The sequence below is a fragment of the Dasypus novemcinctus genome, chromosome 5 (genome assembly GCF_030445035.2).
Source record: "Dasypus novemcinctus isolate mDasNov1 chromosome 5, mDasNov1.1.hap2, whole genome shotgun sequence".
In the NCBI taxonomy this organism is placed as follows: Eukaryota; Metazoa; Chordata; class Mammalia; order Cingulata; family Dasypodidae; genus Dasypus; species Dasypus novemcinctus.
The window spans coordinates 153,075,674-153,099,950 of record NC_080677.1 but is presented as its reverse complement, the minus strand read 5'-3'; the positions used below and the strand labels follow the sequence as shown (position 1 = coordinate 153,099,950).

The following is a 24,277-nucleotide window of genomic DNA, read 5'->3' as shown; positions in this document are numbered from 1 at the left end:
AGGGGTGCTGAGATATGTAACTCAGATGGTAAATATGGAAGAGCAGAGTCAATGAGATGAGCAACCATGATGGTCTGTGCATGTCCTCAATAGCACGCTCTTTTGGCATGCCCTTATAATTGGTAGAAGCATTTCTGGTACCTGATAGATGTGTTTTGAATTGATTAAATAGAAATTTGAATTTTGGCTTTGGTGGAGGTCAGGTGCAATATATATAGGCAACCAGAAGCAAAAATGTATGAAACAAGATAGTTTATTATTTACATGTCCTGTAGGGGATGTAGAGCGTTACAAGGGGATGACAGAAATTATGAGTGACTCAGGTGACTCAACCAGCAGGTGGGAGCACAAAAGCATAGAAAGAGGGACCTTTGGGTTTGTTCCTTTATTGTGGGCCAGGGGTTGAGGTTATCAGACTTACTATGGGAATCTAGGATTGGCTAGTTTAAACCAAATGTGTGTGATAAGGGAAAATGAGGTCTGGGGGCTGTAGGGATAGTTATCTTATCATTTGGGTGCCAGCTGCGGGTTCTAGGTTATGTGTGTGGAAGGAATGTGACATATGGGAGGAAATGGTTGGACAGGTAACAGATAGACCTGGTTGAGGAAGTGGGTTAATAATAGAGCAAAGGCCAAAAGGCTCTGGTAGAAATGGATCCTGCAATAGTATGAAAAAAGTTGAGCTGCAGGACAGATGTGTGCCATCAGGATACCTAGTTAGGAATATGAGATGCCAGTAACCCAAGACTGGCACCAATTTCTGAGCCTTCAACTTATTTATTGGGCATAGTGGGCCAGAAACCTGACCATCATCACTTCTGAGGTGGGAGTTTGTAAACTTTCTCAAATCATCCCCATCAGTTTCACTTGTGTACTAGGTCCTTCTCATTGTGCTATTAAGATCCAGCTGTGTTTTGCACATGGGACACCTGGGTGTCCAGGTTATGTTAGGTGGTACTATTCTCTGGGCATATAGGAGGACGTCATTGATATATAGTCAACCAGTATTTCCTCTGGGAAAAATACTTTTCCAGGTCATGGTCTGTCAATTGGTGACAGATACTCCAGCAATTTTGTAGTCTTGACTACAGTATAGATGTTTGCATGCTATTCCCAATTTAGGCATATTGATCCTGATCATTTGGGTGGGTAGGGAGGCTGAGTAGGTCACTTGAGATGTCAATTACTGCATATTAATTCTGACGCCTTGATCAAGAACCTCCTTAACAGTCACAATAACAGGTGTTGTTAGTGCCATGGTTGCATTATAGTATTGGGACACCCATAATCAATGGTGAGTGTGCTGGCACTGTAGGTCTTTCTTATAAGCTGCAAATGCCAATTTAATGCAGAAATAATCCCATGAGAATTTGGCCTCCTGAAGATTAGTGATGTGAAGTGATTTGTTTTTTCCCATAGGCAGTCAATACTGATTTTTGGAGACACTGGTACTAAATGTAGATAGATGCGTAGGATCTTAGTCATCCACATATTCTGTAAAAATGACCTAATTGCATCATTGCCATCAAAACATGGGGGTCAATATGAATGGGGCTGCTAACAGATAATTCGTTAATACCCTCAATGTATCATTAGCAGGGATCAGACCAAGGGAAGTTTGTTGGGCCCTAAAGATTCCACCCATAAAGCAGGTCTGGGAAAGTGTGTTGATGGTGGTTGCCTCAGAAGCCAAACCAGAGAGCATTATTCATATCTCACTCATGCTAATGGTAGGGTATGTGGGTATCACAGTCATCTGTGGACTGGTATCCTGAAGGCCTAAACTATGTAATTCAAAACTACCTTACAGTGAACTCTGTCCCTGGCCAAGGGTATAAATCATCCCTGGGGAAAGAGGGACTTTGGCCTAATCTCTAGTCTTGTTTGTGTTTAAAAGCTGATAAATCTGGATAAAAGCTTGCAAATCTCTCAGAATCATCTCCACTTTCACTGGAAGCAATAGAGGCAGTAGTGTTTGCATTAATCATAGAAGCCAACCTTGCAGACCGTAATTGGGCCTCCTCTTAGGCACCCATGTCTCAGACTGGGCCATGAGTTCTTTGAGATCCAATGTTGAGTAACCTGATGCTGAGATTCTTTGGGAATGCCCTTGCCTAGTTGGTCCTAGAGATGTAGTGCTACAACCATTTTTATAACTCTCCCTTTACTGGTAAACTTTTGTGGTTGTGGTAGTAGCTTCTGTTATCTTACTTTGGAATTAATAAAGATTTGATTTGGATTGTGAGTAGATCGATTGTCCTGAACTTATAAGGTTTAATGAGTTAGATAATGAGCAGGGTCAGTTCATTGCAACCTAAATTTGAGTGATTAAAAATCTCATCATCTTCTCTTTTCATTCTATATTTTAAACCCAGTGCACCATTTGGGTAGTTCACAGAACCAATTTTTGTGTGGCAGAGAATTCATTATGGGTGAACCAAATCTGTTGGTGCCCTTACAGTGCCCCAGTGAGGAGGGAAAGTCTTGGGTGTTTTCTTCCTCTTATCCTCCTGCCTTGCTACCTCTCCTCAGGCAAGGGACCACTTTTCAGGGCACATTCAAGGAGAGGGTCCATGGTGACACTACCAAGAAGTGCTACTCTTCTCACTGAGTTTAACATGATATATCCTTATTGTGGAGGTGAATCAACCTGACCCCAAGGTCACTTGGTGAAGTGACTCTGAACTTCTCTATGTTTTTGTTAAATCCATAGGTGTCAAAACTAGCTGCAATCCAGCCTGTCATGGGCCCCACAACCTGCTTATAGCTAATAAGTATCATTGTATGCAGGTTAACTTTCATTGTCTCTAAAGACGTTTGTTCCTATCACAGGAGAACCTTAGGCAGTAGAAGTAACTTCTTCCACAGCCTTTGCTCATAGGTTGTATCTCCGTTTTCTCTTACCTGCCATGCTTGTCTAGGAGTTAGGAGCCAAAGAAAGGACCAGTGGTTCCCTCAGTCCTGAAAAGCACATGTAAACAAATGTTTCCTCAAGGCCCCAGATAAGGTGGTCTCAGTAGTGGTATTAGAATACAGTCTCTGCTGTGGTCCCAACAACTTTGTAAGGAAGCTTCAGAATGGCAGACCCCAGTAAAAATGCAGACATGCTGAAGAGCAGGGCTGGTAGGCTGGGGCATGACAGTGCTTTGGTGAAACCTGTTAATTGTCCAAATTTGGGCCTGAAAGGTCTCACATAGCATTTTGAATGAAATCGCCCCTTTGTTACATATACATATTCATATGCATATATACAGATTCATATCCATATTCATTAATAAACACATACTAATACACATACATGCATCCATATACACATGTATATATGAATGCATGTGTGCTCATTTACATGCTAATTCACGTGCAGGAAAGTTTCAATACCCTGAGTACTAACTACCTAATTTCCAACCAAACCCTCTGTGCTCCTTCCTCATTTGTTTATGTGTATGACCTTTATTCACAGTATGCCTCTTTTTTTTTTCATTTCAATAAATCTTTATTACGTTCTCAGAGAGTACATGAATTTTTTATCTATAATTTATATAGGTAGAAAAGTGTTACTTTAGCCCCTTTAACAAATGCAAATTACAATTTCTGTGTATTTCAAGTGAATCATTTGATGTGACTGAGGCTCAGTTTGAAAATGCTGTAGGTACCGACAGTAGAAAATGGGAGAGTATGAACATTTTCCCTTCTATCAAAAAGGGTTTGGTGCCAGGATAAACTAGTCATTGGTCTAACAATAGCTGATCAAAAAGGGTTTGGTGCCAGGATAAACTAGTCATTGGTCTAACAATAGCTGATCAAAAAGGCTACTGAATCTGGAAAAAGAAAAGATGTCCTTGAAATTAATGTCCTTTGAGAAATCAGTCTGCTAAGGGCAGCAACATGCTTAAAGAAAATAACTGGCTCAAAAATTATATTGAGAGACCAAGAAAGGAATTTTGTTCAGAGCTTGGGGATAAATAGAGCAAGCTAAATGTAGCCTGCTAGATTAATAATTCTGAAGTTTCCTGGAGTTATGATAGTACTTTGAGCTAATAAGGAGGCTATAAGTATGCCCCTTTGAACAAAATGATTTAAATGATAGATTTCCAGTGCACCAGTTGTATTTTCAAGTGTAATTCTGCTCTTCATACCACACAATAAGAAGAAGAAGAAGACTGACAATGTGATAGCCAGGTCCTGAGCCTCAACAGACTCCAGCACCTACAATCTGATTTATTGGACTTACCACACTCAGCTAAGATGGAGTTGAAGAAGGACAATCACCACACCATGGAGCCTAGAGTGATTACAACTGAAAATGGGAGGATTGCATCCAGCATCCATGTGGAATTTGAGCCTCCTCTTGACATACAGGTGCAATGGACACAACCAATCCAATGTCCACATAGAAGAGGTGGTATTGGATTGAGAAAAGTGGACATGGTGGACGATGGGTATGGGGAAAGGCAGGAAGAGATGAGAGGTGGAGGTGTCTTTGGGACATGGAGCTGCCCTGGATGGTGCTTCAGAGGCAATCACCGGACATTGTAAATCCTCACAGGGCCCACTGGATGGAATGGAGGAGAGTATGGGCCATGATGTGGACCATTGACTATGAGGTGCAGAGGTGCCCAAAGATGTACTTACCAAATGCAATGGATCTGTCATGATGATGGGAACGAGTGTTGTTGGGGGGGGAGAGGGGGGGTGGGGGAGTGGGGTTGAATGGGACCTCACATATATATTTTTGATGTAATATTATTACAAAGTCAATAAAAAAAAAAAAGAAGTCCCTCTAGAAAAAAAAAAAAAAAAAAAAAGAAGAAAAAGCAGCAAGGTGAATGTGTCAAGAATATAGGAAATAAAATTATTTCACAGTCCTAGAATTCTGAATTTGAGTCATTTTCATTAGTAATAGCACATTCTGGATTAGTTGAAGGTAACATTTGAGGCACTGCTATTGATAGCTTGTTTTAAGCAGCAGGCAACTGCAAAATTATCAAATTCTGGTTTTGCTCTTTCATCTGTTTGAAGAATACATGGGAAAATAAATGCTTGGCTTTTCTTAGGTTCTTGCTGCAAACAGAATTGTACTAAGCTAAAGAAGGCTGGAGAAAAAGTTTCTGAGGATGGTGTCTACAGTCTGTTGCAATTTAGTGTACATATTCCACTGGACACAAGTATACTTTCTTCAATGCCAGAGTCTACACCTGATTGGGAATTTTTCATTCTGAATTCTGAGTAAAAATACTGACATCCAGTGAGCTATAAGAAGGACCTTTCATTTCTGTAGTAGCATCTGAGTCCTATGTATGTCCTGGAAATGTACTTGCCCACTGGCTAATTCATAGGCTATAATCCCAACACTGTAAATATTTGCAAATATTATCCATGTAAACCCTATCCCAGTATCTCTGTACTTAGTCACAGCTGCACAGATGTGCTGAACTGTGGGAAATCATACACAGTCCTATGCCTCTGTCTGTGTTTAACCAAACTATGCAAATGGAAAGGCCATCACCAGAAATGAGGATAAGACTGGCTTTAATACTACTGTGAATGCAGCCATTTGAGTACAGATAGTCCAACCCTCTCACTGCTCCAGAAAGAATGATTCTTATTAAAGTTTCACTCATTCCTTCAGAAATAAATCCTTAAGTGTTGGCTTGCTGCTGCCTCTCAAGTAGAGGTGAAGTGGGCATCACCATCCCAGAATCCTTAGGATTGAGGAATAAAATATGGACTAGAGTGAACTTTCTGATATTCTACTATAGACTTATTGTGATTCTAGCAATGGAAGAAATTATGTCTTTGATATGGAGACAGTGGCCACTGGAGTTGCTGAAGGCAGGGAGAGGAAAAAAGAGGTGTAATATGGGGGCATTTTCGGGATTTGGGATTGCCCTGAATGACATTGCAAAGACAGACTCAGGACATTTTATATCCTGCCGTAACCTACAGAATGGAATGGGAGAGAGTGTAAAATACAATGTAAACTATAACCCGTGCTGTGTGGCAATGCTCTAAAATGTGTTCATCAATTGCAATGAATGTACCACACTAATGAAAGAAGTTGTTAATGTGGGAAAAGTGGGAGGTGTGGGGAGTGGGGCATATGGGAATCCCCTATATTTTTTTATGTAACATTTTATGTAATCTATGTATCTTTTTAAAATAAATTTAAAAATATGTTTTTAAAAAACACAAAGAACGAGTGACTTGCTGAACCATAGGCCATAAGCTTAGAAATAAACCGAAGCGAGATGCCAATAGTGGAAATGTCCAATAAGTTGTAATACTCGGATGCCAGAAATTGTGGGATAGAATCCTCTTTTCTATAAAGTTTTCAGGTGTTCTTCAATGCAGTTTTCCAGAATTGTAATTTTATAGTCACCAGTGTACCTGTAGGAGTATGCCTTGTAAGGTGGACAGACGTCAAATTGTCAAATCCTTTTCCTATTTTCACTTGATTTCATAGTGAGAAATGTCAGTGGTCCTGATAGATGGAGGAGGAAAGCAGAAAAAGGTTGCTCATCAACCCGTAAGAAATATTCTTTGCTTGTGCTCTTACCCCAAATTGGGTACAGCTAGACGCAGGTACAAGGTGTCTGCGCTGTTGGCTTGAGGAACAGTTTCCACACCTATTAGAACTGCAAGTATTGATGGAGACTGGTATCAGACTCCTTTCCAGGTCTGAGTGAGTCATCTCATGTTCGGGAAGTACAAAAACAACCCAAAAGAGACCCCAAATTGCTTTAGTTCAACAGAGAGTGACAAAAATGCCTCTATTCCAAGGCAGAAGATTTTTGTTTTATCCTCAAGATGAAATATCCCTGGCTGCTACCACTGCCAGCGGCTCTTCTGAAGCAGCTGAACATACTAGGCAAGCTCTCTGCATGGGCTGCGGGTCAGTGCAACTGGACAGGAGCTATCCACCTGGAAATCTCCACAGGGTGAAACTCCATCTGCAAAATCATGCAATTCTTTTACTTATTGGCTAAATCTTATAATGCTTCCAAAATTGTTTCATAATTTCTTAGTTTGTAATGCCAAACAAATAAACCTACTAAAATGATCTCATGATTTCTCTCATTCCTCATTCCCAACCCAACTTGTTCCCAAGCATGAAAGTATTTGGCAATATCTATATTCTTTATTATTTGTGCACTTGGATTAATTCTCCCCCTCCTCAAGTATGCGCCTATATTTAAGTTTGCTATCAGTTTTTGTTCTACGTTCTTTTCCTTCATAATTTAATTTTATTTCTGAATAATTCAAACTTTAAGCTACTTCCAAAATAAAGATTATGCAAGATTTTTCTAGAGAAGTATTATTTCTTCCCCTATCCATACACCGCATTGTCCAGCCACCCTCCCCAACTCCACCACGCACCTTCCTTATTAGGTAACCAAGCACAAATGTTTGGATCTCCTCATTCCTAACTCCTTCCATTCTTATACCTCCCTCTTTTGGGTAAAAATGTGGTGTACTAGTTACCTTTTTTAATAAGTCTTTTCACCAAAACTTTTTCTCTTGGAAATGGAACCATGTCTGTTTCTAGGTATATTTTGCATTCCTTTTTAGCAATGTGAACAGATGTATGAACCACATTATATACTATAGGTTATAATATGCCATAGATGATACTATGTAACTTAGTTTATACACCTCATTACCTATGCTTGAACATTTCAGTGATAGTAAAAACTTGGCAATCACAAATAATGGTGTACTATATTACTTTGCAAGCACAATAATGAAATCACAAATAATGCAAATAATGCCGTACTGTAAACATATATATTCATTTTCAATTTTGGTCTACCCATGTGTATTAACCTACAGTATAAATAAACAAAGAAAAGTACATACCAATGTAGAATATTGATGTCTAGGAATATTTATGACATAATCATACAGATTCAACACATACCTAATGCAACCATTCATACAATGTTCTGATCTAACAAATACCATTTTTAACAAATGATAACTTACATATAACTAATAATAGGAGGGAATCCTGCTGTTATAAAATTGAAATCCAGGTATTTCATAATAGATCTGATTTTTCTATCCAGTAAACTAAATGCATCATCTCTTTATGTAGGTCATCATGATGAACCAGATGAAAATCTCACATTTGAAAAGCAAGATTTAGTGTCAAAAATGAAAACTGAAGAAAAGGAACTACAAACTTCCAGGGAGGAAATAGTCAACAGTAAGTCTAATGATTAGAGATATCTTTAAATTATTTTAAGTTAAAATGAACTTTTATGTTGTGTTTATGTATATGTACATGAGCATACAATTTGTTGACATTTTATACTTTGACCTATATTAGGAATACATTAACATGACTAGAGAAAACAATGAAATATTAATACCATTTAAGTGGGATTTCTTTTCATTAGACTACTTTATATGCATGACTCATGTGCTCAGGAGCTACACAAGTCCAATGATGTGTGAATAATGGTCACTTCTTTTAACAAATAAATTTTATTGATACATATTAATAAAGCATAAATCCATCCAAACTGTACAATCAGTAGTATTTGGTATAATCATAGTTGGGCATCCAATCCTTTTTAGATCATTTTCGTCATTCCAGTAATAATAATAAACAAAAAACAACTAACAAAAAAAAACCCATCACCTCTCAATCTCTCTATGGTTCACCTGCTATTGTTTTATTTTCTCTAGTATATTTGTATTTATATTTTATAAAAACAGTCTTATATATGTGATATCACCCATATTTGTATTTTACATGATGTTTCATTATGTTATACAGTCCCATGTTACATTTTTTAGCTTTCCTTCTAATATAAATGTCTTTAGGCTTTCCTTTTCAACCTGTCATACTCATATAATAGCTCTGCTAGTTACAAACAGCATGATGTCCTCTCACCATTTCCATTTATTTCCAAAGATTTACAAACAACCTCTTACCAATTTTGCACTGATCATTCCATCAGCTATCCATTTTCTACCCTCATTTTATTTTATGGTGCCATATATTCTAATTATTAATTTCATGAATTTACATAATACATTTAGTGCATAATAGTGTAGTCATACAGTATGTGTCCTTTTGTGTCTGGCTTGCTTCATGCAACATAATATCCTCTAGGTTCATCCATGTCATCATATGCTTCATGACTTCATTTCTTCTTACTGCTGCATAGTATTCCACTGTATGTACACACCACAATTTGTTTATCCATTCATTAGGTGATGGACACATGGGTTGTTTCCAACTTTTGGCTGTCATGAATAACACTACTATGAACATTGGTGTGCAGATGTCTATTCATGTCACTGCTCTAGTTCTTCTGGGTATATACCTAGCAGTGGTATTGCCAGGTCCCATGGCAAGTCTATATTCAGTTTCCTTAGGTACTGCCAAACAGTCCTCCACAGTGACTGTACCATTCTACATTCCCACCAACAGTGAATAAACATTTCTGTCTCTCCACATCCTCGCCAACACAGTTTTCCAACTTTTTAGAAATGGACAATCTTATAGGTATGATATGATATCTCATTGTAGTTTTGATTTGGATTTCCCTAATCGCTAGTGATGTGGAACGTTTTTCATGTGTTTCTTTGCCATTTGTGTTTCTTCTTTGGATAATTGTCTTTTCAAGTCTTTTGCCCATTTTTAATAGGATAGTTTGTCTTTTTATTGTTGAGTTGTATGATCTTTTTATATATCATGGGTTTTAAACCCTTATCAGATTTATGATTGCCAAATATTTTCTCCCATAAAGTTGACTGCATTTTCACCCTTTTGACAAAGTCCTGTGAGGTGCGAAAGTGTTTAATTTTGAGGGGATCCCATTTATCTATTTTTTCTTTTGTTGCTTGTATTGTGGGTATAAGATTTAAGAAACCCTTGCCCACTAGAAGATCTTGAAGATGTTTTCGTATATTTTCTTCTAGGAAGTTTATGGTTCTTGTTTTTATATTTAGGTCCATATTTTATATTTGTTCCATTTTGAGTTAATCTTTTATATAAGGTGTGAGATGTGGATCTTCTTTCTTTCTTTTGGGAATGGATATCCAGTTCTCCCTGCACCATTTATTGAATAGACTGTACTGGCCAAGCTGGGTAGGTTTAACAGCCTTGCCAAAAATCACTTGGCCATAGATGTGAGTGTCTATTTCTGAGTTCTCAATTTGGTTCCATTGGTCAATGTGTCTGTCTTTATGCCAGTACCATGCTTGTTTAACACTGTAGCAAAGTAATATGATTTAAAGTCCGGAAGTGAGAATCCTCTAACTTCGTTCTTTTTTAAGGCATTTTTGGCTATTCAGAACCCCTTACCCTTCCAAGTAAATTTGATTATTTGATTTTCAATTTCTGCAAAAAAGGCTGTTGGGATTTTTATTCAGATTGTGTTGTATCTGTAAATTAATTTGGGTAGAATTGACATCTTAATGATATTTAGTCTTCCAATCCATGAACATGGAATGTCTTTCCATTTATTTCAGTCTCCTTCAGTTTCTTTTAGTTTTCTAAATACAGGTCCTTGACGTATTTGGTTAAGTTTATTCCTAAATATTTCATTGTGTTAGTCACTATTATAAACGGAATTTTTTTTCTTATTTCCTCCTCAGACTGAACTTCAGTAGTATATAGAAACACTATTGATTTTAGCATATTAATGTTATATCCCACCACTTTGCTGAACTTGTCTATTCTAGTAGCTTTCTTGTGGATTTTTCAGAATTTTCTAGATACAGGATCATATCACCAGCAAATAATTAAGTTTTACTTCTTCCTTTCCTATTTGGGTGCCTTTATTTCTTTATCTGGTCAAATTGCTCTAACTAGAACTTCTAGCACAATATTGAATAAAAATGATGACAGTGGGCATCCTTTTCTTTTTCCTGATCTCAGTGGGAAAGCTTTCAGTTTTTCACCATTGAGTACAATGCTAGCTGTTGGTTTTTCATACATCCACTTTACCATATTGAGAAAGCTTCTTCTATTCCTATCTTTTGGAGTGTTTTTATCAAGAAAGGATGCTGTATTTTGTCACATGTCTATTCTACATCAATTGATTGGATCATGTGATTTTTTTCTCTTCAATTTATCAATGTAGTTTATTCCACTAATTTATTTTCTTGTGCTGAACCACCTTTGCATACCTGGGATAAAACCTACTTGATCGTGATGTACAATTCTTTTAATGTTTTGTTGGATTTGGCTTGCAACTAATGTTGAGGATTTTTGCATTTATTTTCTTTAGAAATATTGGTCTATTATAGTCTTTTTTCGTAGTATCTTATCTGGTTTTGGTATTAAGGTGATGTTGGCTTCATAGAATGAGTTTGGTAGCATTCTTTTCTGTTCAATTGTTGTTGGAAGAGCTTGAACAAGATTGGTATTAGGTCATCTTTGAGTGATTGGTAGAATTCACCTTGAAGCCATCTGGTCCTGGGCTTTTCATCTTTGGGGGGTTTTTGATGACTGTTTCTGTCTCTTCACTTGTGATTGGTTTGTTGAGGTCTTCTATTTCATCTAGGGTCAGTGTAAGTGGGTCGTATGTTTCTTGGAATTTTTCCATCTTACATACATTGCCTATTTTTTGGCATACAGTTATTCATAGTATCCTCTTATGATCTCTCTTATTTCTGTGGCATCAGTGATAATGTCCCCACTCTCATTTTATTTATTTGTGTCTTTTCTTTGTCACTCTGGCTAAGGGTGGTCGATTTTGTTGATTTTCTCAAAGAACAAAATTCGGTTTTGTTGATTCTCTATATTGTTTTTTTGTTCTTGATTTTATTTATTTCTGTTTGGATATTTACTATTTCTTTCCTTTGGCTTGGTTTGGGATTAGTTTGCTGTTCTTTTTCTAGTTCCTCCAGGTGTGCAGTTAGATTTCCAATTTTAACTCTTTCCTCTATATTACTGTAGGCTATAAATTGAAGGCTTTACATTTCCCTCTCAGCCCTGTCTTTGTGGTGTCCCGTAGGTTTTGATTTGTTGTATTCTCATTTTCATTCATCTCAAGATATTTGCTAAATTCTCTTGCAATTTCTTTTTTGACCCACTGATTATATGATTGTTGTTTAATCATCATGTATTTATGAATTTTCCCCTTTTCTGTCCTTTACTAATTTCCAGCTTCATTCTGTTATGATCATAGAAAGTGTTTTGTATAGCTTTAATCTTTTTAAATTTTTTGAGACTTTCTTGTGATCCAACATATGGTCTATCTTGGAGAAGGATCCCTGAGTACTTGAAAAGAATGTGTATCCTGCTGTTTTGGGGTGGAATGCTCTGTAGATGTCTCGTAGGTCTATTTCAATGATCATATTATTCAAGCCCTCTGTTTCTTTATTTATTCTCTGTCCAGAAGTTCTCTCTAATACTGAGAGTGGTATATTGAATTCTCCAACTTTTATTGTAGAGACATCTATTCTCCCTTCAACTTTACCAATGTGTACCTCAGATATCTTAGGACACTCAGGTTAGGTGCATGAATATTTAGTAAAGTTATTTCTTCTTGGTGAATGTCCCTTTTATTAATATACAATGACCTTCTTCACCTTTTATAACAGTTTTGCATTTAACATCTATTTTGTCTGATATTCTAGCTCTTCTTTGTTTACTCTTTGCATGGAATATCTTTTTCCAGCCTTTCACTTTTAGCCTGGTTATGTCCTTACATCTGAGATGAGTCTCTTATAGACAACATATAGATGGCTCATATTTGTTTATCCATTCTATCAGTCTGTGTCTTTGACTGGAGAGTTCAAACCATTAACATTTAACGTTATCACTGTAAAGGCGTTACTTACTTCATTTTGTCCTTTGGCTTTCTGTTGTCATATTGTACTATTATCTGTCTTTTTACCATATAATTTAGCCTTCCTAATAATCTTCATATCTACACTCTTCTCTGAGTCTTTCACCCTTGTTTTTTTCCTTTCAGGCTGCAGCACTCCCTTTAGTATCTCTTATAATCCTGGTCTTTTGGTTACATATTGTATCAGTTTTTGTTTGCCTGTGAGGATTTTGACCTCAAACTCGTTTTTGAAGGACAGCTTTCCTGGATACAGAATTCTTAGAAAGCAGTTTTTCCTTTCAGTGCCTTAAATACACCATACCACTTTCTTTTCTCCTCCATGGTGTCTGATGAGAGATTGGCACTTAATCTTATCAAGGTTCCCTTGTATGTGATGCTTTGCTTTTCTCTTGTAGCTTTCAGAATCCTCTTTATCTCTGATATTTGTCATTCTGAGTAATAGGTGTCTCCAAGTAGGTTTTCAGATTTATTCTGTTTTGGATGTGTTGTCCTTCTTGGATATTAATATTTATGTCTTTCATAAGGGTTGGGAAATTTTTAGTTATTATTTCCTCAAATATTCTTTCTGCCCCTTTTCCATTCTCTTCTCCTTCTGGGACAGCAATAATGCATATGTTTGAGTATTTCCTGCTGTCTTTGAATTTCCTGAGACCCTGTTCATTTTTTCCATTCTTTTCTCCTTCTCTTCTCCTGTCTTTTCTTCAAAATCACTAATTCTGTCTTGGAGCATTTCAAATCTGCTCTATGTGCCTCTAAGTTATTTTTAATCTCTTCCATCATGTCTTTCAGTCCCAAATGTCTGTTACTTTTCTTTGCAGGCTTTCATATTATTCTTCATGCTCACTGAGAGAGGCCAAATAAAAGAATGGTCCCAATAGGTTTTGGGACTCCTTTAATTTTAAGGAAGAGAGGACCAAAGGCTGCTTGGCAGTCATTTCTTCTGGAGTGAGATATGCAACTCCTCAGTTTTGCCCGGGAATTTCAATTCAAAACTAGGTCTTTGTGCCTTATCTCTGTGAATAGCCTCCACAATATAGTGATAATAATTGCCACTTGGGCTTGATATCCTGGCCATGTGTTCCTCAGTGTGAGCCTATCAGTCTCTGCCTTTGAGGCCCTATTTTGAGTAAATAGATTCAGAGATCTCTTTGGAAAGGGCCTAGCAGGATCATCCAGTGAAGGTGCCCAATTTCCACTTTTACAGTCTTTCTTAGCTAGTCAATCTTTTGTATCTTAGCAGTTGCTACTTTTTCCATGATTAGGAGTTTTCCATACAGATGCCTTGCAGATTGTCTTGCAGATTGATTGACTTGACCTTATGAGGAAATTTAATTGAACTGGTTAACCAGGAGGGTGAGCAAGATGGAACCTAGAAATCTGAGTCTGGTTAATTTCTGGTCACGTAAGGTTTTCAGTCCTTGTTATAGACCCAAGGAAACAACAAGATATATCAGTGGTTGCCGGCGGGTGGAGAGGAGCCGCTGGAGGCCTCTGCGACTTCTCTCGGTGGCTCCGAGGCGTGGAGGGCGCGCGGGATCCGGAAAGAAACCGCGGAGACAGGCTGATGGCACAAGTCTGGTTTATTCTGGAAGGGTACACACTTTTATAGGGCTTAGGGTGGCGCAGAGGGTTCTGATTGGTTTAAGCTAAAGGCAACTTGTGGTTGGTTGCCATAAGCAGTTACTAGGGACGGGGGCAGATATCAGGTTAGCTCTGCTATCTATAGGAACGGGGATTGGTTGGGGACTGCATGGAGAGATTTGATAGGTGCAGGCGGGTACTGCTTTCTGATAGGTGGTTGTAGGCAGTTGCTAGGCAGAGGGCAGGCGGAGAGGTTTGGAATGGGGGAGGGGAAAGGGGAAGTGAGAGCCGACCAGATGTTAGGAGAGATAGTGGGAGGCGACCGTTATTGATGTATCTTGCCCAGGTAGGCTGAGGGCTCTTCGCCCGTACCAGGCTGAGGGCGTGATCACCCGTTCCAGCCACCCTGAACTGCGGCTTCAGGCTGAGCACACGCCTGTTGCCGGGTTGGCTTAGCAACGGTGGCTCGCACTCCCACAAGTGGTCAATTTGCAAGTGTGGTCCAAATATATTATTAAGTGCAGAGAACTCATTATGGGTGAACCATGTGAGTTGCAGCTCCCATTTCTTTAGTTGACTAAGTAAAGAGTCTCAGGTGTTCTCTTGTTCTCTTCCTCCTGCCTTCATGATTCTTCTCAAGAACAGTGGCCCTGGTCAGGGATCTCTCAAAGAAAGTTCTATCTTGACACACTCCCCAAAGTGCCAGTCTCCTTCACTGAGTTAAGCAAAATTACACCCTTCATCATGGGTATAAACTAACTTGTTTCTAAGCACTCTATAGATCATGGTATAAAGCCATATGAAAGAATCTACATTCTTTCATTAAAGGTACAAATGTTCATAACATGCTGAATCGCAGGAATCACTTGCCCCTGTGTACTGTTTAGAGCTCACAACAGTCACTGGGTAGCACTTAACTTGTAGGTTTGCTGACTACTTTTGTTCCCATCTCAGGGGACCTTTAGCAGTAGCCAAGATGTGTGATGATAGTTTATTAGAAGCCCTGTTTTCTCATCCATTTTGATTTACTGGGAGGAAATGTAAATACTAATGATCCTGCAGAAACTGAAATGGTTGTGCAAACATCATTATCACTCTAAACAAGCTTCTTGCATCATCTTTTAGCAACTTGCCAGATTGAATTGTGTTCCTGGAGATGTGACCTGTTGAATCCTTAGATAGTTGCAGATTATCCACCATGCTCCCTGGAAGGAGTCTTTGGACTAAGATAGTGACTCAGAAGAATGTCCTGAGAATCCCAAGCTTTTTGTTTTCCTGATAGATAATGAAGTTAAATTTTTTTTATTATTTTATTTTATTTTATTCATTTTTAAGAAAAATATTACATTAAAAAAAATATGAGGTTCCCATTCACCCCCGCCGTCCCCACCCCACCACTCCCCCTACAGCAACACTCTCTCCCATCATCATGACACATCTATTGCATTTGGTGAGTACATCTCTGGGCATCACTGCACCTCATGGTCAATGGTCCACATCATAGCCCATACTCTCCCTCGTTCCATCCAGTGGGCCATGGGAGGATCTACAATATCTGGTAATTGTCCCTGCAGCACCACCCAGGACAACTCCAAGTCCTGAAAATGCCTCCACATCTCATCTCTTCCTCCCATTCCCTGCACCCAGCAGCCACCATGGCCACTTTTTCCACACCAATGCCACATTTTCTCGATTATTAACCACAATAGTTCATGAATAGAATATCATTAAGTCCACTCTAATCCTTACTGTATTCCTCCTTCCTGTGGACCTTGGCTTGGTTGTGTCCATTCCACATCTATGTCAAGAGAGGGCTTAGATTCCACATGGATCCTGGATGCAATCCTCCTGCTTTCAGTTGTAGGCACTCTAGGCTCCATGGTGTGGTGGTTGACATTCTTCAACTCCATGTTAGCTGAGTGGGATAAGTCCAATAAATCAGAGTGTAAGAGCTGAAGTCTGTTGAGGCTCAGGGCCTGGCTATCATATTGTCAGTCCAGAGATTCAAATCCCCTAGTTATATCTTAAACCCCATCACCAACTACAATTCCAGTAAAGTAGCAGGAAAGGCTTGTGAAAAGAGATCACATCTGAGTCCAGCTCCATCACACAGAAACACCAACTACAGAGAAGGGCCAACTGACATGGCAGTGAACTCCATCTGCCATGACCATAAAACCTGTGGGTCTCTTTAGCCCTCAAAAGAACCAATACCTGGGGTTGTATCTACTTTATCTGTCTCTGAGACTCTGCTCAGGTGTGCATAAGGGCAATCCTTCTGACAACCTCCAGACTCTTTTTTAGAGATTCATAGCCATATAAACTCATATGTTCTTTCCATTTCCCCCTTAATTTAGGTCAAACAGCATTTTTAACTCCTGTTATTATATGTAGACAGGGATATTCTGCTGGTCCATGTTGAACCTTTAATTCAAGGTCATTTTATAGTTACGTCATCAGCTGGTACTTGGAAGTGATCCCTTGGTGCCAGGGAGGCGCATCCCTGGGTGTCATGTCCCACGCTGGGGGGAAGGCAGTGCATTTACATGCTGAGTTTGGCTTCGAGACTGTCCACATTTGAGTAACATGGAGGCTGTCAGGAGGGAATTCTTAGGCACAGTGCTGCTCTAGGCCTTGTTCTTATTTCAGGTGTATAGGCTCACAAGCATAGTCATTAGTATCAGGGGCTCACTGTTGGGCCCTCATTCCTTCCTGGTCCTTGCCGTTGCACCCAGGGGACTGCCGCTGCTCCCCTAGAGACCATGACAGAGACTCCCCCCTGGCCAGGAACCCAGTACCCCCCCCAGCTGTTGTTTTTAATTGTTTCTACTATGAGTACATCCAAACATTTCCATGCACCCTGGACACATGCCCTGTATAACTCCCTGTCAACCATATGTCCCCTGTCAATAACATCCATACCAGTATTCCTCCGCTGCCATTGTTGAACCACTCTGTGATCCAAAACTTCCTGAAAAGTGAAGCCCAATATAATGCCAGGTTCCCTTAATAGTAAAATGGAATACAGCGATGAGTTTAAAGGTTAGCTATAGAATACATATTGATTTGGAAAAATTCTATATCCTATCTTTTTCTTTTCTTTTTTCCTAATAATTGAGCTTCTCTTCACAAGAGCCATAGATCACAGTAATTCATATATACAATATACAGTACTCCCACATATCCAATATAAAACCTTTTCCCTTCCACAGCGATAATCTTTTAACTTATTCATATCATATTTACTGAAACTGATGTACAGATATTGAGACAATAGCTTTCAAACAAGGTAACATTTGTGTTTACATTGTGGTTTATACTTTAGGCTATACAATTTTCTAAATTTTTAGTTATCCTATGTTTTACATTATGATTTACATTATTTGTCTGTCAGCCCCTATATGTTTTTGGTGTAATATTACATTTTTTATATCCATCCTTGTGTACTCTTGTGAAACACTTCTATTGCCCTTACAGTTACGTTGGTTCCATTTATTCAATATCTATTTCCCCCTCCCCTTGGGGCCCACAATGACAGTCAATCTTCATTTCTTGAGGAGCCATGTTCAGAGAAACTTGCAACAGTGTTGAGAGCTTGACTTGCTCAACTACCCTAATGCCCTGGGAGTCACCATTTCTCTTGAGAGATACAGTTCCCTCTATTTGATGGCATTAGTCCTCCCCAGGATGTGGATCTACCTTCACTCTCATTATATGGGTCTCTACCCAATGGTATAACCCACTCTGGCAAATTAATATTCAGATATTCCCTAGGAGTCTGTCCTGCATCAGATTATCCCCTTTGAGTATCTTAAACAGGTAACTTTCCTAATTATATTTTGAAAAGGTTTTCTCAGCATTATACTCTCAACCAACACCTGACAATCTCCTATGTTCATATGTTGCCCCACCCTCCCCCCAATTTCTTGGGCAATATTACCCATCCACCCATCCCTAGCCCCCCTCAAACCCGCAAAGCCCCACCCAAAGGTAACCCTATGCCTCCATTTTATCCCTTCCTTGTACACATACTTAACTCCAGCTTATCATAGATTTCACCCATGTAGATGTCAGTTTACATCCTTCCTCTACCCCCCGATTTCCTGTAAGCCTATCTTCCAGTCTCCAGCTCTCTGAGGCAGCTTGCTTATTTCATATCATTGAGGTCATGTAGTATTTGTCCTTCAATGCCTGGGTTGCTTCACTCAACATAAGGTTCTCAAGATTCATCCATGTTATCACGTGTGTTTGTAGTGTATTTGTTCTTAAAGCCGAGTAGTATTCCATTGTATGTATATACCACATTTTATTGATCCACTCATCTGTTGATGGGCATTTGGGTTGATTCCAACTTTTGGCAATAGTGAACAATGCTGCTATGAACATTGGTGTGCATATATCGGTTTGTGTTCTTGTTTTCAGTTCTGCTGGGTATATACCCAGCAGTGGAATTGCTGGGTCATATGGCAAATCTATGGCTAGTTTTTTGAGAAACTGCCAAACTGTCCTCCAGAATGGTTGGATCCTTCTGATAATGCAGTTAATTGATCACAGTGCCTGTAGAGATAACTTATCAGAGAGATACTGCCAGGTTTTGAGTTTGCCAATTAAGACAACCAAGTCAACTTGAAGGTAACTCTTGAGTCTTATTTCTCTTGGATAGTGTAAGCATAGGCTAAATAGGGAAGGGTATTGGCTCCCCAGTGTTCCTTTACTCCTCAGAGAACAGCTCTGGACCATCACTACATGGAGCAGCACAGACAGGTGGGGGTAATGACACTGACATGTAACACCAAGCAAGAGCTGCTTCCTTTTCTGGGATGCAGGGTTTGGTGCAAAGGAGATGTGGAAGGGCTATGAGTGGGATACTGCTGAGTATTTAGTCATAATGTACAAAATGTCTTCCAGATCTCCCAGATATAGGATGTCTCAGCATAGGGCCCTGAACAGTGTCTTTGCTGAGTAATCCATTGTACCATAAAGATCCTCATAATGGGGACACTTGGGCTAGGAATGCAGATATGTGTGGGAGCCAGACCTCATGGTAGGAGTTGAAAGGGTTGGGACAGGCCTGGACTGCAACTCCCTCCAGGGACTGCAAAGCACATTCATACACATGGTAGTGAAGTACAATGAAATAGGGGATTTTGTACTGTCCTAATGCCTCAAATCTTAGACCCTTGTCTTTACATCCCAGTGACCACCCTTACATCTGTTTATACAAGATACTCAGCTTTCCCTCTCAACCCTATATCCTGCACCAGTGGATATACCTGTGAAAGTCGAATACAAACACCCGAATTCTACTCATGCTTGATTAACCACTGCAGCTCTATCCATATAACATTGTAACAGCTTTGTCCTTAGTCCACAGTAAACTTTTTTTTTGAGGTACTGAGGCCAGGATATGTACCCAGGACCTCTAATGTTGGAAGCTGGTGCTCAACCACTTAGCCACATTGGTTCCCCTGAGTTGTTTATTTCACTTGTTTACTTGCTGTTTGCTTTTGTTTTCTAGGAAGCACAGGGGATCAAACCTAGGACATGTCATGTAGGAAGTAGACACTCAGTCACTTGAGCCATTTCTCCTCTCCAGTCCACAGTAAATTTTTGCCCCCTACTTCCTTTCCTGAGCCTACAATCCTGATGTATTTCTGCAGCTGACCTGGTGAGGTGTACCATTCCTCTTTGTTTTAGGAACAATGAAGACCAGTTAATATTTATTTCATAAATCACTGATGTCACTCATCTTTGCTGCACCCGACTATCTATTTATTTGTTTTTTTTTAAAGATTTATTTTTTATTTCTCTTCCCTTCCCCCCGCCTCCCCAATTGTGTGCTCTCTGTGTCCATTCGCTGTGTGTTCTGTGTGCTCTTGTATTCTTGTCAGCATTACCGGCAATCTGTGTCTCTTTTTGTTGCATCATCTTGCTGCATCAGCTCTCTGTGTGTGCGGCGCCACTCCTCAGCAGGCTGAACTTTTTTTTTTCACACAGGGCAGCTCTCCTTACAGGGTGCACTCCTTGCACGTGGGGCTCCCTTATGCGGGGGACACCCCTGCATGGCATGGCACTCCTTGTGTGCATCAGTACTGCATGTGGGCCAGCTCATCACACAAATCAGGAGGCCCTGGGTTTGAGCCCTGGACCTCCCATATGGTAGGCAGATGCCCTATCAGTTGAGCCAAATCTACTGACTATCTATTTAAAGATCCTTACACCTCACCCATGCAAATTCATATTCAGACATATGCTTTTATATATACACATATAAGTACATATACAAATATCCGTGTATCTATAACCTTATAAATGTACATATATACATTCACATGAGGAGACATAGTTTAGAGAAACAATAAGTTTCACAGACACCTTCAATTGCAATTCATTTCCTCAGGGCTCATTTTATCCTCCATTTCATATGTATATATTTTTTCTTTCCTATGCTCAATTCTACCTCCCTACAATATGTCTTTTGCTCAGTCCTGTATCACTGCTAAAATTCCTTCAGAATTTCTTAGCACATATCACAAAAAAACAATCCTAAGTGAAAAACTTCAATACTTCTTGCAATCCTTTTCCCACACTCTTGTGCATCTGAGGGCACATGCCAAATACTATGTGCATGACTTAATTGGATTAGCACTTTGTTGTTGTTGTCCAGTGAGATCATTTGTTGAAGTTTCTTCTCAGGTTTAGCTTTCTGTGCTATACTTGTTCATTTAATTTTATTTTTGGAAAAGTAAAATATTAACCTACTTTCAAAGGTAAAATACATGCACAAAATTATTCTAAGGCTAGTGTCATTCCCTCTGGTACCTGTTCCACAACATTTTTTAGTCTCCAGACCCCTGTATTAGTCAGTCAAAGGGGTGCTGAAGCAAAATACCAGAAATTAGTTGGATTTTATACAGGGTATTTATTTGGTAGACTCCTACAGTTCCCAGCACATAAAGCATAAGTTACCTCCCTCACAAAATTTTATTACTACATGTTAGAGAAAGATGGCATGCTGATGTCTGCAAGGGTTCAGGCTTCCTGGGTTCCTCTTCCTGGTGCTTGCCTCTCTTCAGGTTCAGCTGCTCTGTTAGCTCCACAAGGCCAACTGTAGACTATTAGGTGAATGGCTTGTTTTTCTTCCCGTGGCCTTCTCTCTTTCCTCGCAACCAAGCTCCTCTGTGTGCTTACTTCCCAGGCTCCAGCTCAAGACTCCAAGACTCAAGACTCCCTTCTCTGTGATGCATTTTCTCTGTGAGTCCCCACCCACCAAGGGGCAGGGACTCAACGTCCTACTGACATGGCCCAATCAAAGCCTTAATCATTATTTAATCAAGTAAAAGAAAACTTCTGAATCCAGTACACTCTAACACACCTAGAGGAAAAGACCAGTTTACAAACATAATCTTTCTTTTTGGAATTCAACAATACTATCAAACTGCTGCAACTCCCTTCCTCTATACCTCCAATGAAGGTCACCAACTAAAGTGATTTTGGTTGGTACTTTTTGTGGTTCATTTTATAAAAGTAAGGATCTCTTCATTTCCCTCTCTATTTTTTATTTCCCACTTTTCTTAAGCAAAAGTTATTGAGTAGATTTCCTGTTGTGCAGTTTAGTTCTTTTTTATTAACCTAATCTTCCTGGATATACTTTCATTTCAGTTTATAGGAATACTTTACAGCTGCACATACAGCCCCCTGTACCTCATTTTATACCATAGATAAAACAATACCAAAGTTTATAGCATGTACCATAATTTGTGCAAACGTTCTATTATTCCAAATATTTAGGTGACATTGAATATTTTTCATTTACAATGACTTAACAATTAAACTTGTGCACATGAATTGTCATTGTTTGGACTACAAATATGTATTACTTAAATATAAGTTATCTTAGATAATTAGAGTTCAATATATAAACTCTGTTGGACGCCTAGGAGTATTGATGAATTAATGATACCACTTTAGCCTTCAATCATTGAAATTATTTTCACAATCATCATATCAATATAACATTTTGGTAACTTGCTTATAACTTTATAAAAATGAGAGAAATGCCTGCTGTAACTTATCATTTGAAATTTAGAGATTTCATAATAGATCTGATTTTCTTTTTAGTAAATGCATGTCTTTATGTAGTTCATGATGAAGAGCTAGAAGAAAATCTCATACATGAGCCTCAAGATTTTGTATCCGAAACCAAAATGAAAGTGAAGAAAGAAAAAACTTTCAGAAAGGAAAGACTCGACAGTATGTATAATAATGATAGTTCATCAATATATTATTTGAACACATATGTCATAGAAATTCTAACATCAACCTCTAGTGTAAATACCCTAAATTAGGTGGAAAAGAAAATTACGCATAATCTATGGTGATTGTGCTGGCACTGAAGATCTTGCTTATAGGCCCCACAGCCCAAATGAGTGGGAAAATAATCCCATAAGAATTTGGCCTCCTTAATTAAATATTGATGCTATTTGGTTGGGATTTCAGTTAATATGACTATTCATTGTTGGTGTCATGTGCTTAGTTACCACCAAGCTTAAATCAGGCTGATAATTGTTTCAGAAAGAGTGGTAACCTCTTTCATGTGCTTCAAACAGTGAACTAAGGAATGCTGAGACATGTAACTCAAATGACAAATGAGGATGAGTGGAGCCAATGGGATAAGTGCTCCATGCATGTCCTCAAGGGCATGCTCTTTTGGTGTTCCCTTATGATCAGTAGAAGCATTTATGGTACCTGATAGATGTGTTTTGAATTAATTAATTAGAAATTTGTATTTTGGTTTTACTAGAGGTCAGGTAAAACATATATAGGGAGACAGAAAAAACAATATGTGAAAAAAGATAGTGTATTACTTACACATCCTGGAGGGAAGATGGGCATTACAAGGGGATGACGGAAAGTGTGAGTGGCTCAGGTGACTTAAACTGCAAGTGGGAGCACAAAAGCATAGGAGAGGGAACTGTGGGCTTGTTCTTTTATTGTGGTCAAGGGATCAAGATTAGTAGACTTACTGTGGGAGTCAACAATTAGTAAGTTTAAACCAAATGTGTATAGTAATGGAAAGGAACTGGGGTCTGGGAGCAGTGGGGATGGGATAGATTATCATTTGGGGCCACCTGTATGGTCTAGGTTATGCATGTGGATGGTGTGTGGCATATGGGTGGTAATGATTTGACAGAGGTTACTGATATACAGTGAGGCCTGGGTGAAGAAGTGGGTTAATAACAGAGCAAAGGCCGAAAGGTCCTGGCAAAACGGAATCCACAACATTATAAGCATAATGAAGGTGCAGGACAGATGGGTGCCAACAGGATACCTAGTAGGGAATGAGAGAGCACCAGTAGCCCATGATTGACACCGATTGCTGTGCATTCAACTTATTTCTTGGGCATATTGGTCCAGAAACTGACCATCATCACTTCTGAAATGAGCATTTGTACATTTTCTCAAATGATGCCCCTCGATTTCACTGTGTACTAGGTGCTTGTGTCTTATGCATATTAGCAGTCAGTTGTGTGTTTGCACATGGGGCACCAGGGTGTCAAGACGATATTAGGTGGTGCCCTTCTCTGGGCCATATAGGCAGATATCATTAATATATTGCCAATCTGTACTCTCTCTGGGAACAGGACTTTTCCAGGTCATGGTCTATCAATTGGTGACAGATATTCCTGGAATCTTTCAGTTTTCTTGAATATACCATAGATGTTTGCTTGCTCTTCCCCATTCACGCATAATGACCCTGATGATATGGGTGAGTAGGGAGGCTGAGTAGGTCATTTGCGACGTCACTTACAGCATACCAATTCTGACACCTTGGGGAACAGCCTCCTTGACAGTCATGATACCAGATGTTGTCAGTGCCATTA

General features: G+C 39.1%; 1 protein-coding gene and 1 pseudogene across 14 annotated transcripts in view; one reads left to right on the top strand and one right to left on the bottom strand.

The window, feature by feature from the left end:
* CCDC7 (coiled-coil domain containing 7) overlaps positions 1-24,277 on the top strand; it is a 568,294-nt gene that overhangs the window by 338,169 nt on the left and 205,848 nt on the right. For 12 of the 14 annotated variants that reach the window (XM_058297711.2, XM_058297712.2, XM_058297715.2 and 9 more), the window contains 2 exons: positions 8,096-8,206; positions 22,515-22,646. In XM_058297711.2, the coding sequence (XP_058153694.1) occupies positions 8,096-8,206; positions 22,515-22,646 (243 nt within the window). The remainder of the gene's footprint in view (positions 1-8,095; positions 8,207-22,514; positions 22,647-24,277) is intronic. The other 2 variants (XM_058297710.2, XM_058297716.2) reach the window with 2 other exon arrangements.
* On the bottom strand, positions 421-7,534 carry LOC139438998 (STE20-related kinase adapter protein beta-like; annotated as a pseudogene).